At 50.8% G+C, this 15,153-nt stretch overlaps 1 protein-coding gene across 1 annotated transcript; it reads left to right on the top strand.

Annotated features, from left to right (window-relative positions):
• The first annotated feature begins 3,331 nt into the window (after window positions 1-3,331).
• Window positions 3,332-15,126, top strand: NRN1 (neuritin 1). The gene is made up of 3 exons (XM_054060536.1): window positions 3,332-3,680; window positions 7,754-7,898; window positions 10,796-15,126. Exons 1-3 carry the CDS (start codon window positions 3,626-3,628, stop codon window positions 11,025-11,027), a joined length of 432 nt encoding a protein of 143 aa, XP_053916511.1. The 5' UTR covers window positions 3,332-3,625; the 3' UTR covers window positions 11,028-15,126.
• Window positions 15,127-15,153: the final 27 nt, after the last annotated feature.

The raw sequence follows: 15,153 nt of genomic DNA, 5'->3' as shown, positions 1-15,153 counted from the left end.
CAAGAATTTAGCAAGGCACCATCAGAAATGCCTCTTCTAAAACATATCCTCAGCATAAGAAGGATATGGAGCTGTTGGAACGGGTCCAGAGGAGGGCTACAAAGACGATCAGGGGGCTGGAGCACCTTCCATACGAGGACAGGCTGAGAGAGCTGGGATGGTTCAGCCTAGAGAAGAGAAGGCCCCGTGGAGACCTTATAGCGACCTTCCAGTGCTTAAGGGGACTACAAGAAGGCAGACAGGGGACTGTGCACAAAGGCTTGTAGTGATAGGACGAGGGGGAAACGGGTATAAACTGGAGAGGGGCAGATTTAGGCCTGACGTAAGGAAGAATTTCTTCACCATGGGGGTGGTGAGGCACTGGCACAGGTTGCCCAGGTAAGCCGTGGATGCTCCATCCCTGGAGGTGTTCCAGGCCAGGTTGGATGGGGCTTTGGGCAGCCTGATCTGGTGGGATGCCCCTGCCCATGGCAGGGGGGTTGGAACTGGATGATCTTTGAGGTCCCTTCCAGCCCAAACTATTCTATGATTCTATGATACACAGACATCTCTTAGAGACAGGCTGCTATTCAAGCGCCTTCTAATAAATACTATGATGAAATTAAAAAAATAAGAGTTAGATAAACAACTGTCCCCACCTAATCCTGCTCCCCAGCTTCCCCAGCAGAGCTGATAGTGCTGCTATTTGAGATGGGCTGAAACTGCTGGCTTTAGTTCAGAATCTATAGCCCGCCAGGACCCTTCCTGGGACAGAGAAGGTGGTGAAGCTGGAGACAGGCTTGAATTTCAGACAGGGCTGAACTGCCCCAACAGTCAAGAACATTTACAGGAATTTGGCCAGGCCCTTTTTGCCTCTGTAATTGATGCCTCTAGCTGTTAGTTTTTTGCTGTTGTTGTTTGGCCAGAAAAAGAAAACAAAACAGAAATGCCTGTTCTCATGAGATTCACGGCTAGATTGCCAGAGGCTCCAGTAGTTTCAGCAGTGATGGATATACCAAAAGCCACATATTAAACTCTTCCTGATTGTGCATTGGAAACTGTCCTGAAGTTCATTCCAAAGCAGATTTACATAGTCTAATGTCAAAACCATGTTCAAGGCAAGCCTCTTCGAGCCAGCCCAACCTTTAACTTAAAGCCATGGCTTGTCTGCCTTCAGAAAAAAAACAGTTGCAGGCAAAACCATAGCAGATATGAATGTGTAAATAAAGCAATACAGTTATCAATAGGGCAGAAGAATGAAACAAGAAATGCCTGTTGCTGTAGGATCCACAACCTGGTGCTCCTGCAAGGGTTCCTTGTCCTTCTTAACAGCAAGCACAGCCACAAGTGGCCAAGCTGCCACGAGCTGGTAGGTTCAATGTTAGCATCCATGCACCTCAACCCATACTCCTTTAATTCTTTTTTTATGGTGATAATGTGCTGACTGAGACACAAAAGACCGTTTGGGCTATCTAATCTATCCTTCCATGAAAAGGACAGGACTTCAAATTTTGCAATCCACTTCAGTCTCCATTTGCCATTACAAAAGTACCCATTACCACAGCTGCCAAGAGCAGGGTAAAAGTGTTTTGCCCTATGTCTGTCTTAAACTCAAACCTTTCATTCCTTTGAAAAAGAACATGGTGCACAGTCCAAAGCGCAGCCTTAGCCTACTCACTGCCACCACTGTCTAGGAGTGTGTGAAAGGCAACTCTACTCTAGGTTGCACCTTCATGGCTGAATGAATGGAAGGGCAAACTGCCAGGGGGACATGACACCCACTACCTGTGCTTTGCTTTGTACTCACTACTGGGTGTCCACATGCTGAGCTGGCTCTCAGAGCTGGCTGAAAATTATCCTTTTTTTAATTCCTCAGATTAATTTTCAGCCAGCTGAGTCCTCTAATTCAGTTTAACATTCATAGTAGAAATCTATAAATAAGAAGAAAATGGGAAACAAAAAGGAATAGTGGTGAGGTGCAGAGGAGACAAGCCAGGCCCCAGGTGGCTGCTAGAGTAGTTACCCAACATTATTCCTGCTTTCAGGCTGAAGAAGCAGGAATTGGGGGTTCATGACAGCTTTAAGAGGATGTGCACACATGCTGCCTCTGCAAACATTAAGCAGATCTAAATGGGCAATGGCATTCACTAGCACTATTTTGTGAATGGCAGCAAGGAAGCATTTCATCTTGCCCTTCAGTCTGCTTACTTCCAGTTGCACTGATTCATTTAAACCTATGCAGTCCCTGTCATTGCCTAATGGGCTTCAGGCACTTGCGGGTCATAGGGACCCAGTCTGGCAGCTGCTGTCCCTCTGTCACTGAGGTCTGAGGATTGTCATGGGTGGTTTTTAAAAGAGAGGGACCAACTGATAGCTCAGCTTGTCCAGGGTGTCATAGCACTACCAGCACAGTGGGGTCGCAAAAAGTGGGGGACCTGAGACCAAGAGGAGCAAAGATTACAGTAATTCTCCTTCCAACCAGTCCCCCTTTGGCTCCTGGAGTTGCTACAGCTGGCTGGAGAAGGTCAGCCATGAGCTGAGAGAGAATACCTTTGAAGTGGAAAAGCCCATGGGGAAGGAGTATTGGCTGGTTACTTTGCTTTGAGAGGAAAACCCATCCTAGCACATTTAAGTTCCATCCATGCTGCTGTCCAGGCAGGGATGGCCTTGAGGAGGCTCCCGAGAGAGTGTCGGGCCGCAGGAGCCCCCCATGGCACCCAGCTGGTGCCATTCTTTCCCCCAGCCCCTTTCCCCGTTGCAGCCCCACAGCCGCGCTGCCCGACACCGCGATTGACCGCACGCAGCGGGGACGGGGGAGACCAGCTCCCCCCATTCTTCCCTCCCCAACGCAGCCTGGAGGTGACGTCATGGTGGGGGAGGGGCGGGAAGGGGGAGGGGATCTTCCCCCTTTCCTCCCTTCCCTTCCCTCCTCCCCGTTCCCAGCCCCGACGGGGAGGCTGGAGGGCGGTGGTGGTGGTGGATTCTGCCGTGCTATCCCCACCTCCGCGGGGGCGGCTCCTGTGTCTGTCTGTCTGTCGTCTGTCCGTGTGTCGTCCCCTCGCCCCCGCATCCCTCCCGCATCCCTCCCGCCCCCGCATCCCTCCCGCATCCCCCGCCTCAGCATCCCTCCCGCCCCGTCGGGACGGTCCTGGCTGCCGCCCCTCCTTTCCTTTGCCACTCGGGACAGGAGAAACGCGAAGGGGGAGGGATGATGGGGAGCGGGTGGGGGAGTTTCTCAACGATTAATGGGGCGGGGGGACACGGGGAGAGCGGATAGATCCAATCTGTGATGACTATAAATGGCGCTTCTCTTCCGAGGTGCACATTTAAAAGAGAAAAAAAAAATAAAAGGAGGGGGGAAAAAACCCTGTCGGTGTCATCCCCCCGCGTCAGGGCCGGTGGTGGGCGTGAGGCTGTACTTCCCCCGCCCCCTCCTAATGGAGCGAACCATTCCCAGCTAGTCCTCCTCGCCCTCTCCCTCTGCCTCCCTCTTTCTCTCCTTCTCCTCTTGTCTCCCCCCGCCTTGTCTGCAAAGTCCTCCGCTGCTCGGAACTTGTTGGCAATGCCTATTTTTCAGCTTTCCCCCACGTTCTCCAAAGTAACTATTTAAAGATCTGCAGCCGCAAATGGTTTTACTAAATGTAGGATGGGACTTAAGTTGAACGGCAGATATATTTCTCTGATCCTTGCTGTACAGATAGGTAAGTGGACTGCCAAATTCGGTATCAAGTGGTGCGCACCAGAGCCCGGCTGATGCATGCAGAAGTGGAATGTCGGAATAACCTGCGCTGGCGACCGCGGTTTGGGGTGGCGGAGAGAGCCCCGCTCCCTGCTCTTTCTGCCTCCTTCCTGGTGGCATCTTCGCGGTTCTTCACGCTGTCAAGGCAGGGGAGGGGCAGCACGAAAGGGAGCCGATTCTTTGCTCCTTTTAAATGACTTTTGTTGTTCGTTTTCCTACATCGGTGCATGATCGTTCATACTTTGTGCCCGTCTCCCTCTTATTCTTCCTCCTTCCTCCCTTCCCTTTTCTCCCCGTCCCCGAAAAGGACTGTATTTGTGTTTGCTTTTCGGAGATCCCCCTCTATTCCTTTCCACCGACAATTTGGGGACTCCAGTGCTAAGAAATCCCCCCCACCCCGCTCCCCGAGGTACAGAGAAATAAGAACTGTGGCTTGCGAGAGATCTAGCTGGAAAGTTTTTTTCGCAGAAAATCAAGGGGACAAGGGAAGGACTCCCTTTGGGAACTTGGAGGCTTTTCTGTTTGCAGAGCAGCCTGAAAACAAAATCCATCGCTAACTTAAAAAAAAAAACCAAAACACAAGATTGTGAGTATTAAATAAATACAAATTATTAAAAAATCGCCAAGTCCCACCGCAAAATCGTTAATTTTGTGCTCGGAGAACCGCTGTCAAAAGAAAAAAAAAAAAAAAAAAAAAAAAAAAAAAAGCTGCTCCAAAAACTGTCTATATATGTTGTGTTACTTAAAATAGAACAGGTTTCCCTCCACGCCGGTATGTGTTTTTGTGTACTCGCTGCTGTGGTATTTTTTAATATCTTTGGGTTTTTATAGGGGTCTTTTCGGTTTACTCTGAGGTTCATTGTGTTAGATATTTCTTTGCTAATTTGTTGTTGTTGTTGTTACAGACGTTAAACAATCTTCAAGTTAATGACCACTTTGGTCCTGTACAGGCAAATTTTAAAGATAATATATTGAATACATATATTCCCGAGCATGATCCAAAACTGTTATTCAAAGAAAGGGCGATTAAACCGCATCTTTCATTATCTGGATTGGCAGGTGTGAAGAGACCTTTGAAAATATTTGCCTGCAAAGGAATCTTGCTACAATAAAAAAAATGCTCGGCATTGCTATGTAGAGATCCTTTCACTCGGTCACCCTCCTCTTCAGACAATCTCTGCAGCATTTTGTGGGTACCAAAAAAAAGGAGGGAGGGGGGAAGAGAGGAGGGGAACAAGAATGAGAGAAAAGAAGGAGGCGAAGTGCATTGAACCTTTCCTCATCAAGAAACGAAAAGAATAAGAAATATTGCATTGAAATGTTGACCTCTGGAAACTGTGGATATACAATGCAAATCCCTCCATTACTATTACCGTTCCATTTTAACTGATGCTGAACTCTTCAGAAGGCCATTTTCTGTACTGTCAGAGAAAAAAAAAAAAGGAGAAGGCATTATTTGGATGCTACCCTTGATTTCAGTCCTTGCATTTTTGTTTGTTCGTTTGTTTTATCGTTTGGCAGAGGAGGATTTTCTCTCATTCGTGTTTATTTGAATGAACCGAGGGAGGATTTTATTCACGGTGAAAATTCGAAAAGGTAGCTAGAGTCAATGGGAATCGCTGTTCCCGGGCTGGCATGAGCATGAGCAGTCACTGGGAAAGTTACCCCCAAATATTGCTGCACACCGCGGAAACGGTGGCGGTGCGGTGGCTTTGCGGTGCCCTGGCAGAGGATGGCTTTGAAGCTCGTGGAGGGCTTTTCTCCTCTCTGCTCCTCCTTCTGTATTTCGGGTAACCCTCTCCCTCATACCCCCACCCCCGGAATCCTCTTCTGGTTGTCGATGTGGAGTTTGCAAAGGGCTTTACCCCGGCTAGTGTGAAATGGATGTTCGGCTCGTTCTCAATATGCCTATGCAGAGAGGCTTAAGGAAAAAAATATATATATGTATTTATTTGTTTATTTGGGCAGAGGGGATTGGAGCTGTCCAGAATCCCGAACATTTTGAGAGGTGACGGAATGGAGGAGGGAGCGGGGACTGAGTCTCCCCAGAAGGCGCCCGGAGCTAGGAGGGGTGTGTACCGGCCGCATCCAAAGGACAAGCGGGCTGAGAGGACGGGGAGCGAATCTCGGGAAGGGGCACGATCCGTTATGGATGGCTCCTGCGGTCCTGCTGCATTGCAAATTGCTGCACACCCTTGTCTTTGAAGGACGGGGAGGGGGAAGGTCGAGGCCACGGCAAAGCACAAGCAACCTAGTTCAAGAGAAATCACGCTGCCTTTTGACCATGCAGGATTCTCTCTGCTTTTGCTTTTGTTTTTCGTTATTGTCATTATTGGTTGAGTTAGGGGCTGCTTTGGTGCAGGGATAACCTGAACGGAGGGAGCAGAGCGGGCACACAGAGCCAGGCCGCCTTTTGGAGGGGCAGGATGCTCTGAGCCCTGCTAATTCCAAACCTGACCCTCTACCACCCCCGGCCCCGGTGCAGCGCAGGACTCTGCTTTGGACCCCGCGTTTTCAGTGCAGCCCGTCACGGTTTTGGAGAAATTCGTGGCAACTTCCCCTCCCCTTTCCTGCTTTGGCTGCCGGAGTGGGATGGCGCGGATTTTATAGGACATGGTTTTACCCTCGGGATGGTCTTCAGTTCTTCTCTATTTGTTTGCCTGTTTTTTGGGTTTTTTTTCCTACCGTAGCCAATGTCTGCAGCCTGCTGGGGTTTTGATGTGACGGCTGGTGCTGGTGTGTGTGTGGAGGGGAGTGGCCACCAAGTCGTGTTAGCGATGAATCAAAAGGCAAGAGGGGGAATCTAGGCTGAAACAGTCATCTTTTGGAGTCAGCCATTTAGCTTGTAATCAGTGCCCAGCAAGGAAACACACACCGCAACAGCCATACCCTGGGGACACGGATGGGGAGGGGACCCCCACCTCAACACCCTCATCCCCTCCTCCTACGTGGGGGCTCCTCCTAAAGGAGGCGGGGGGGTGTGGAGGGGGGAAGCAACTCCTCCCGCCCCCGCTGGTCTCGGCGACATTCGGGGTCGATTCCGAGCCCAGGAACACCACGGCGTCCCCAGCCCTCGCCAGTGGCGGGAGAGCGGCTGGAGATGAGCATCCCCGGTACCTCAGCCCGCCGGCTGCGGTGCGGGGATGCTGCGGGGCTGCAGAGAACAAAGTCCTGTGGGAAGCCTGGTGTTCCTACACCCCATCCCATCCCCACGCAGGGCCTGTCCCAGCACTTCGGGATACCCGAGGTGGGGGACTCACCATCTCGTGCAAGCTCTAATTTGTTTTCTTTCCCCGTTTGCTGGAGGTTGGTTTGGGGTTCGTCACCGTTGTGCCCGTTCCTTGCATAATCCCGAAGGATGCCCGAGGCAGCAGGTTTGAGGGAGCGAGATTCATCCCTGCCCCTTCCCGCTTTGCTGCCCCGAGCCCAGGCGAACTCGCAGCCGCCCGCGTGGCTTTGCGGTCCCTTCTTTTCGGCTCTTTACGGCAGCTCTTTCTACTATATATTTCTAAAAATGATTATTGTTATTGTTGTTTATTTCCCTATGCGTCTTGCACTATATTTAAGGAGCGACCCGGAGCCGTGTGTGCGCGCCTGTATTTGCACGGAGAAATGCGCCTGCTTGCTTAGAGGTGGAATTTTCCTAACAAAGGAGCAGGGAGCGCATCTTTCACCTTCTTCCTCTCCTGCCCGCCCCTCAAAAAGAAAAAAAAAATTAAAAAAAAAAAAGGAAAGGAAAGAAAAAAGAAAGAAAAAACTAAAAGGAAAGGGAAAAAAAAAAAAAAAAGCAAAAGAAAAATCTATTAAAAGGGCCGTTAGTCCAAAGGTACCGAAACACCCAGTGCTAAAAAGGAAAAGGGCGAAAAGCCCCCGACTCAAGTCCCCGAGCGCCCTGACCCGGTCCCACCGCCCTCCTCCTGCCTCCAAATCATCGCTCCCGGGCGGGAAGCGCCTTTAGCGACGGGGGGGGGGGACACAGGGAGGGGTTCGGGGGGTCCGAGGCTGCGGAGCTGACCTGTGCCCCTGCCCCCCCAGCGTACCTGGTGCAGGCGGTGAGAGCGGCGGGGCGGTGCGATGCGGTCTTTAGGGGCTTCTCGGACTGTTTGCTGCGGCTGGGCGATAACATGGCCAACTACCCGCAGGACCTGGACGACAAGAGAAATCTCCAAACGATCTGCGCGTAGGTCTTTCCTCTTTCTTTCCTTCGGGGTCGCGGGGAGGGGGACGGGGAAAAAGGAAGGAGGAGGGGGCTAGGAGTGTCACCCGGGGCTGGAGAAGGGGGAGAGAAGTTGGATGGCCGCGGTGGAAAAGGAAGTAAACGTGAGGCTTGGTGCTTTGGGGTTGTATCCTCTGCACCAGGGTCCCTCCAAGAGCACTGCCATGGGGACAGGCCCTCCTGGGGCAACAGTGAAGTCTGGAGGGAGTTTTTACAATGTCTTACTTAGTTTTTCCCTCCGTTCATACGGGTGGGTTGTTGATTGGGTATTTTACCCCATTTCTTTTTTTTTTTTTTTTTCCCGTCCCTGCCCAGATCTTCGCTTGTATTCTTTCCCTTCTCCTGCTTTGCGCTGGGATGTTGACACCAGCTGCATGAAGCTTGTTATCCCTTTCCCTATTGCTGCTTTTGGGACCCATGCTCCCTGGCAGGTTCTGGGATCCCCCTCCCCCCCCAAGGAGTTCAAAGCAGAGTAGGGCCGGGTGGAGGCAGGTCACTCCAGCCGGGGCTAAGGAGGCGATTTCTCGGAAAATAAAATTTAATTAAAAATGAAAATATCCCAGCTACAACATTAATCTCCCTACGGCAGCTCTCCTCTACCCCCCCCGGCGCTCCTCTCCTCCCCGCCCATCGATCCCTGGGGGAAAGCCCATTTTCCCCCAGTTTTACCCCACTGCTGGCACACAGGGGAGGAAAAGAAAGGGGCAACGATAAAGGGAGGAAAAATAATACCAGAAAGGAAAACAACAATTAAAAATAATAAAAGGACAAGATGAGCTCTCCTTGCAGAATCGGTCCCTTGCTCCCCTCCTCCCCAGTTCGAGGAACTGGGACAGCTGGAGGAGCCCTAAATTAGGGACAATTATCCCCAGAGTTCAGTGTAGTGAATCTTACGAGGAAGAGGGAAACCTAGGGAGGCTGCTCTACTTTGGGGTCTCGGCAGGGAGGCAGAAAGGGGAATTTTTGTTACGTCTGACAACAACAACAGCAAAAAAACATCCGGCCTCACAGGGTATTCTCCCATCCACCGGCCTCTGTTTCTAGGTACAAACTCCCTCTGCCGAGAAAAACATTAACGTAAGTCATATTTAGAAAAGAGATAATAGGGTGGGTGGGTTTTTTTTCGATTTTGCTCCACAAAAAGCAGAAGATGAAAGACATGAAACGGGAAAGGGAGATGGAGAGGAAAGGGAAAAAGAAATAAGGAAGAGAAAAGGAAAAGGAGAGAGAAAAGGAAAAGGGGAGGGAGGAGAAGAGAAGAGAAGAGAAGAGAAGAGAAGAGAAGAGAAGAGAAGAGAAGAGAAGAGAAGAGAAGAGAAGAGAAGAGAAGAGAAGAGACTCTGTAACCCTCCTCTCTTCTCTCCCTACCTAGAGGTTTCTGAGCCAAGCATGACTTTGCTGCACCCACTAGGGCTGGCACCTCGCTGAGTGCTGAGTAAATGCTGAGTTGCTGTTTACCTTGTGTCCCGCGCGAGAAATGAATGCTCAGGGACAGCAGCGTCCTAACGTGATGTCCTTTCACCCTAGTCCGCCTGGAGTGCCGGACCAGAGGTGCTCCTGACCTGTAAAACCACCTATTTTCCAAGCAAGACCCTTTCCCCGACCACCTCCCCGATTGCCTTTGCCCTGTGCAGGGATGTGTATTGAAAGAAGATGGGGAAAGATTTAATTTTCCTTTGGGAGATGCAATTACAACAGAAATACTGCAGGAGAGGCACACTCTCAGACTGCGGCTTCTCGGTATCTAGTTATTTATTACAAATGTAGCAAACATTGGAAGTCTACAACCAGCTTACTGTGCTCGTAAATTAGAGTCTGTAGGACTACTTTAAAAAAAAAAAAAAGAATCAAGATCCAAATTTGCAGGCGCCTGCCTTGAGGCAAGAGAGGAAATAAAAGGCAGAGGGCAGCTTCGGGGTGATTTTCCATAACCCAGACATGGAGAGGAAAAATCCACCCGTCCCCAAGGTGGGACAGTGGGACGGGTCCTACCCCGGTAGAAAACCCTGCTCCAGTTCCCTTGGGAACGGGAATTAAAAGAAAAAGAAAAGAAAAAAAAAAAGTGAAAACGTTTGGAAACAGATGGAAATTATCCTGGGGAAGGAGAAACCCTTCGCTTCCCTCAGAATTGCCATGGATGGGGAGCCCCCCGCGCCTCTCGCCGCGGGCCAGTGCTCCCAGGAAGCGTTGAGGAGGGAAAGATGCTCCTTCCTCCTCTTCCTTCTCCTCCTCATTTTCCTTCTCCTCCTCCCTTCCTGCCCCCGCAGTCGGGGCTTGCTCCTGCCCCCGGGGATCCCTCCCAAGAGTCTCCAACACCTCACCGAGACCCTCCAGGATTCTGCCTCCGCCTTTCCCACGCCCTCCTCCCGCCCCCACCCCGAGCGAGAAACCCTGGAGAGGAGCCCGTGGGCTCCCGGGCTGTGTTTGCCACCCGAGGGGCTCTTGCCTTCTGCCCCCCCGCGTCAGGCAAAGACACCCCTTCGCCAAGAGATGCACCAAAACAATTTTTGCCTCATCCCGCCTATCCCGAGCAGGTGACGGGGGCCGGGTTTGGGGGGAGGGGGGGACACCCGAAACCACAGCCAGAGGCAGCCCCCATCTCTGCAGGGGGTGCCGGTGCCCAGAGTAAAGCGTGGGGCTGCCAGAGAAGGCGAGGGGACAGGGACCCCCCCAGAAATCGGTGTCTTGGGGGGAGCAGGGGCCGGGTTTCAGGCTCCTCCCCCCCGGCTACCAGCCCCTTTGAAGGGATGCCCCCCACTCCGCTCCTCCGGGGGCGGCGGGTCCGAGGGGGCGCCCCCCTCCCCCTGGAAGGTGGGGTGCGTGCCAAATTATTGATGCCGGCTGCTCTCCCCCTCCTGCAGGTACTGGGATGATTTCCACGCCTGCACCCTCACAGCGCTCACCGATTGCCAGGAAGGAGCGACAGACCTCTGGGAGAAATTGAGACGGGAATCCAAAAACCTCGATTTCCAAGGCAGCTTATTTGAACTGTGCGGAGGCGGCAGCGGCGCGGCACCGTCCCTCCTCCCGCCGGCTTTGCCCCTGCTCCTGGCGGCTCTGTGGGCTGCACTAGTGACCTGGCTGCCTTTCTAGAGAGGGCGAGCACACTCACACCCACACCTTCTCCATGTGCTGGATCTATAGAGGAAGTGTCCATCCGTTGCTTTGGGGACGTTGTGCTTTTCTGTGGTTGATGATGATGGTGGTGGTGGTGGCTGATGATGGTGAAACACCCATGTAAGGACTGTGGAAGCGTTCTCTTTTCTTTTCTTTTTTCTTTTTTCTTTTTTTTTTGTGTTTTATTTGCCAAATGTTACCAAACAGGCAGCGGCGCAGCAGCCCAAATCGGACCTCAGCTTTACTATCGCTTCGAATCAAAAAAATAGAACAAAAAAAAAAAAAAAAAAAGATACAAACTCGAGCCCTCGTTGTGCAAAAGCAATCTCAGGAACGGCTCTGGGCCACCTAATGCTAAGGTTGTAATCGGCCGGGATACCTCTCGGCAGGCCACGGGCTCCTCTAAAAATGTGGCAGTGTGCGAGGCGAGAACAAAACCGCAGACAAAAAAAAAAAAAAAAAAAAAAAAAAAGGCACTGGCGATGAATCCAGGGCAGATGTCCACGTGTGAAGCATATGGTGAATAATTCACAATCTCTCATCTTTCCTCCACAGTCGCTTGTTTTTTGGTCATTCCACTGCAAAAAAAATTAAATAAATAAATATATAAATAAGAGCATTTTTCCTCGAGGGGAAAAAAAAAAAAAAAAGAGCGAACGAGCGAGCCAGAGAGGGAAACGAACGCTTAAGGAAGGAAGGAAGGAGCAAAAGAAAGAGATGTGTCTAAATGCCCGGAGGAGTGAAGGAATGCTGCTAACAGATCTCTGAGAGTTTACCTTTACTTGCTGTTCGAAGGCATCTTTCCGAATTCACTGCCTTTAAGTTTTTCCTCCTTTGTTTTTCGATGTTACACATACCAGTAAAATACCTGAATATCCAACCGTAGAGATCACAAAAGGGGGCTTAAATGTAAACCTAAAGAAACAAAAAAACAACAGCAAAATGATTTTGAAAAAAGAGCCTTGATTTTAAAAGAGAAGAAAAATGTAATTTAAAAAAAGTTTATTATAAAGTCAATTCAGCAAAAAAAATAACAAAAAAAAGATTTGCTACAAAGTATAGACAGACGTATAAAATAAAAATTATTGTTTGAAATGAGGCTGTCGTCCTTTTTATAAAATACGCCTGGAGTATCTTGAAAAGGACAGGGCTTTTGAGGCAAGAAAGGCTAAATCCCGAACTGATCCCTTGATGAACGTGGCAATTTCAGTTCAAACAAGGACAGAGCGTCTGAAGCGGTTAGTCTGAGCCTTCCTTCCCCCCCCATGTCTTTCTTTCAAAAAACGCTATAAATCCTGCCCCCCTCCTCCCTTTTCTCCCGAAGCCTCTGAAGGCAGCACCCCCGTTTCCCAGCTGCCCGGAGCAGTCCCGCGGGTGCGGAGCAGCGCGGAGGGAGGAGGGCAGCTACCACCATTAAGGAGGAGGAGGCTGCGGAGCTGGAGCCGGAGCGCAGAGCAGCCCTTTCATAATTAATAAGGCAGCTCAGCCGAAGAAGCAAGGGAAAAGTGGGGACGGGGTATTGATTTCGCAGCAGAAGCTGCTCTAACCTCGGCTATTTATAGGCGCCTGATGCCTTTATAAAGAAATACACACCAAAGAGTAAACACGTCTTTTTACTTATAAGGCGAGAGCCCAGCTGGCGACCGGGGGTGGGTGGATGAGTGGGTGATGGGGAGGTAGGGGCCGGGAAATAGTTTGAGGTGATTTATTCCGGTGGGGAGCCTGTGCAATAGTTCTCCTTCGCCAACGTCTAGGGTGGCAGGGTCTCTCTATCCTTCGCCCCCTCTCCCCTCTCCCTGCTCCTTCTCCTTCCCGAGGTCCGCAATGTAATGTGTAAGCAATAGCAAATGTAACAGTTCATAAATCAAACAGTGGGTCGCAAGCCAATCTGCATTTCCCAAACGGATTGAATCCCAGCAACGAATGCGCTCAGGAACTGGAGCCAGGCGCCTTTACCACTAGAAGCAATGTTGATTTTTTAATGATAAAATACATTATGTGTGTGTTGGGGCAGGGGGGCTTTGCAGAGCTCAGCCTCACTTCGGCAGACACAGGTCTGCTAGCATCTCGTTTTCCTTTGCCCTCCCTCTAGACTCAATCCCTACCACCACAGAAAAAGGAAAACCCTGGAGAGCAGAGCTTTGTTTAAATGGTTTGGGTTATTTTCCCTCCCCACAGAGGATCTAGACCTAAATTGATTTTTCTGTGCACATCTCTATATACATGAGGTCAGGCACTGCTGTTACGATTTCTTCTAGCACAAATTGCCAGCTGCCGAGGAGAGAGAAGGGACAGAGAGCCCTTGCTGGGGTGCGAGGGGCTCGAGGGACCCTTTGCCTGCGGCGCTTCGCGAAACCATCTCATTTACTCTTCTCGGTGGAGAATAGCACCGATTCCTTTAACCTCTAGGCAAATGCAGCTATTGTATTATTATTATTATTATTATTATTATTATTATTATTATTATTATCATCATCATCATCATCATCTAACAGGTCGCCGATAAGGACATTCAATAGTGCCAGAGATTCACGGTTACCTCAAATGTTTTCACGCTTGCTTGTAGCTAGCTGGAGCCACCATGGAGGAGGTGGCAAAGCAACACTTCTCAGCCTACTTTGCTCCTCGGGAGTGATCCAGAGGCGATCCCCGTCTTCCTGGCTGTCAGACTGTGCCCCTCCGTCGGAGGACGGTGGGAAGGGAGCCTCCCAGCCTTTCCTCACCCCTCGGAGGATGGTGGGAAGGGAGCCTCCCAGCTTCTCCTCACCCCTCTGTAGAAGGCTGAAACTCTGTAATAAGGGGGCGATTTCAAGCTCATTACTGGAGTCGAGTTAACCTCGCGTGAGGTTGAATTACTGATGGATAATCTCTCCGTAATTAGCACATCCCTCAACTGGCCCTCCGTGGAGGCGAATGATAAAACGGTGGCAAACAGCCGAGCGGGTCGGGAGGGAGCCCGGTGATGGCAGTGGCTGTGCTTGGGCATCTCCCATCCTGCTGAACCATGGACACCTTCCCTGGAGTCTGCCGTCTTGGGCTTCTAATGGCCAGGCAGATCAGCCGGCATCCCGGGTGAAACCTTGCTTTGCGCTCCTGGGATTTCCCGGAGGGAAAGCAGCAAACCCCAGGTGCCCCCGGGCAACCAGCAAGCGAGGCTCAACCCGCCGCCAGCTCAGTGTTTTCTTCGGGAAGCACAACCAACCAACGAACTCCCTCCCTTCCTTCGTTTTCTTCATTTTATAGGAGCCCTTCCGTGTGTAAGGTATTGTTTTCCCCCCTTTCAAGTGTTATTTCTGAAGCCTGAGTGCAATAGTAGATTATTATTATTATTATTATTATTTTTTAAAAGCCAGCGATGATTGCTCTGTCGCGCCTTGTTTTGTGGCCAAGGAAACATGAGCTCTCCCCTGAGTCCCAGAAAGGGACTGAGCGTCCTCGGTTTGCCTTCTGTCGCCTTGCACCTGTAGGTTTGTAAGGGCTGGCAGGAGAGGGCTCCGAGGGGACGCTGGGTTGTCGCTTGCCGGGCTGATGCCGCTGCCCGGGGCACCTTTAAGCAAAAGCTAAAGAGGTTCAAGCTTCTGAATACCCCTTAACTCCTGGGAAAACGTGAGATGGTGAACTGGGGGAGGAAAAAAATGCAACAGGAAAGCATTCAAACGTCAACAGGAACCACAGTAAAATTATCACCTACTTAAAGCAAAAATACGAACACACGTATGAAAAAAAAAAGCCCAAACAGATCAACAGCGGAAATAAACCCGCAGCTGAAACAAAAAAAGCAAGCCAGTGCCTTTCTACCTGGCTGGATAATCAAGGAGAGTTGCAGCCATTGCGGCTCTGCCTGCCCTAATTCCTGTCCCTAGCTCTGACTGAGCAACCGCAGCCCCGCAGTCCCCGGAGGGCAGCAGAAAGCTGGCTCCTTCCTTCCCCGTCAGAACTGGATGAACCCGTGCTTGGCAAAAGGCTGCTCTCTGTCAGCCTCCACCTTTTGGCAGCCTGGCTCAGGTCTGGAGAGAGGGCAGTGCGTTGCCTGGGCTGCCCTCGGACACTGCGAGACTGCACCAGCACTGAGCTAAGGCGGTCGATTTTTTTTCTTTTTATT

The sequence above is a fragment of the Cuculus canorus genome, chromosome 2, assembly GCF_017976375.1.
Source record: "Cuculus canorus isolate bCucCan1 chromosome 2, bCucCan1.pri, whole genome shotgun sequence".
NCBI classification, from domain to species: Eukaryota; Metazoa; Chordata; class Aves; order Cuculiformes; family Cuculidae; genus Cuculus; species Cuculus canorus.
The sequence above is the reverse complement of the archived record's forward strand: the minus strand, read 5'-3'. Positions and strand labels throughout refer to the sequence as shown.

Coding starts and splice junctions, on each gene's coding strand:
- NRN1 (XM_054060536.1), top strand. CDS start 3,626: ATGGGACTTAAGTTGAACGGCAGATATATTTCTCTGATCCTTGCTGTA. Junction 3,681..7,753: donor GATCCTTGCTGTACAGATAG/GTAAGTGGACTG, acceptor CTGCCCCCCCAG/CGTACCTGGTGCAGGCGGTG. Junction 7,899..10,795: donor AATCTCCAAACGATCTGCGC/GTAGGTCTTTCC, acceptor CCCCTCCTGCAG/GTACTGGGATGATTTCCACG.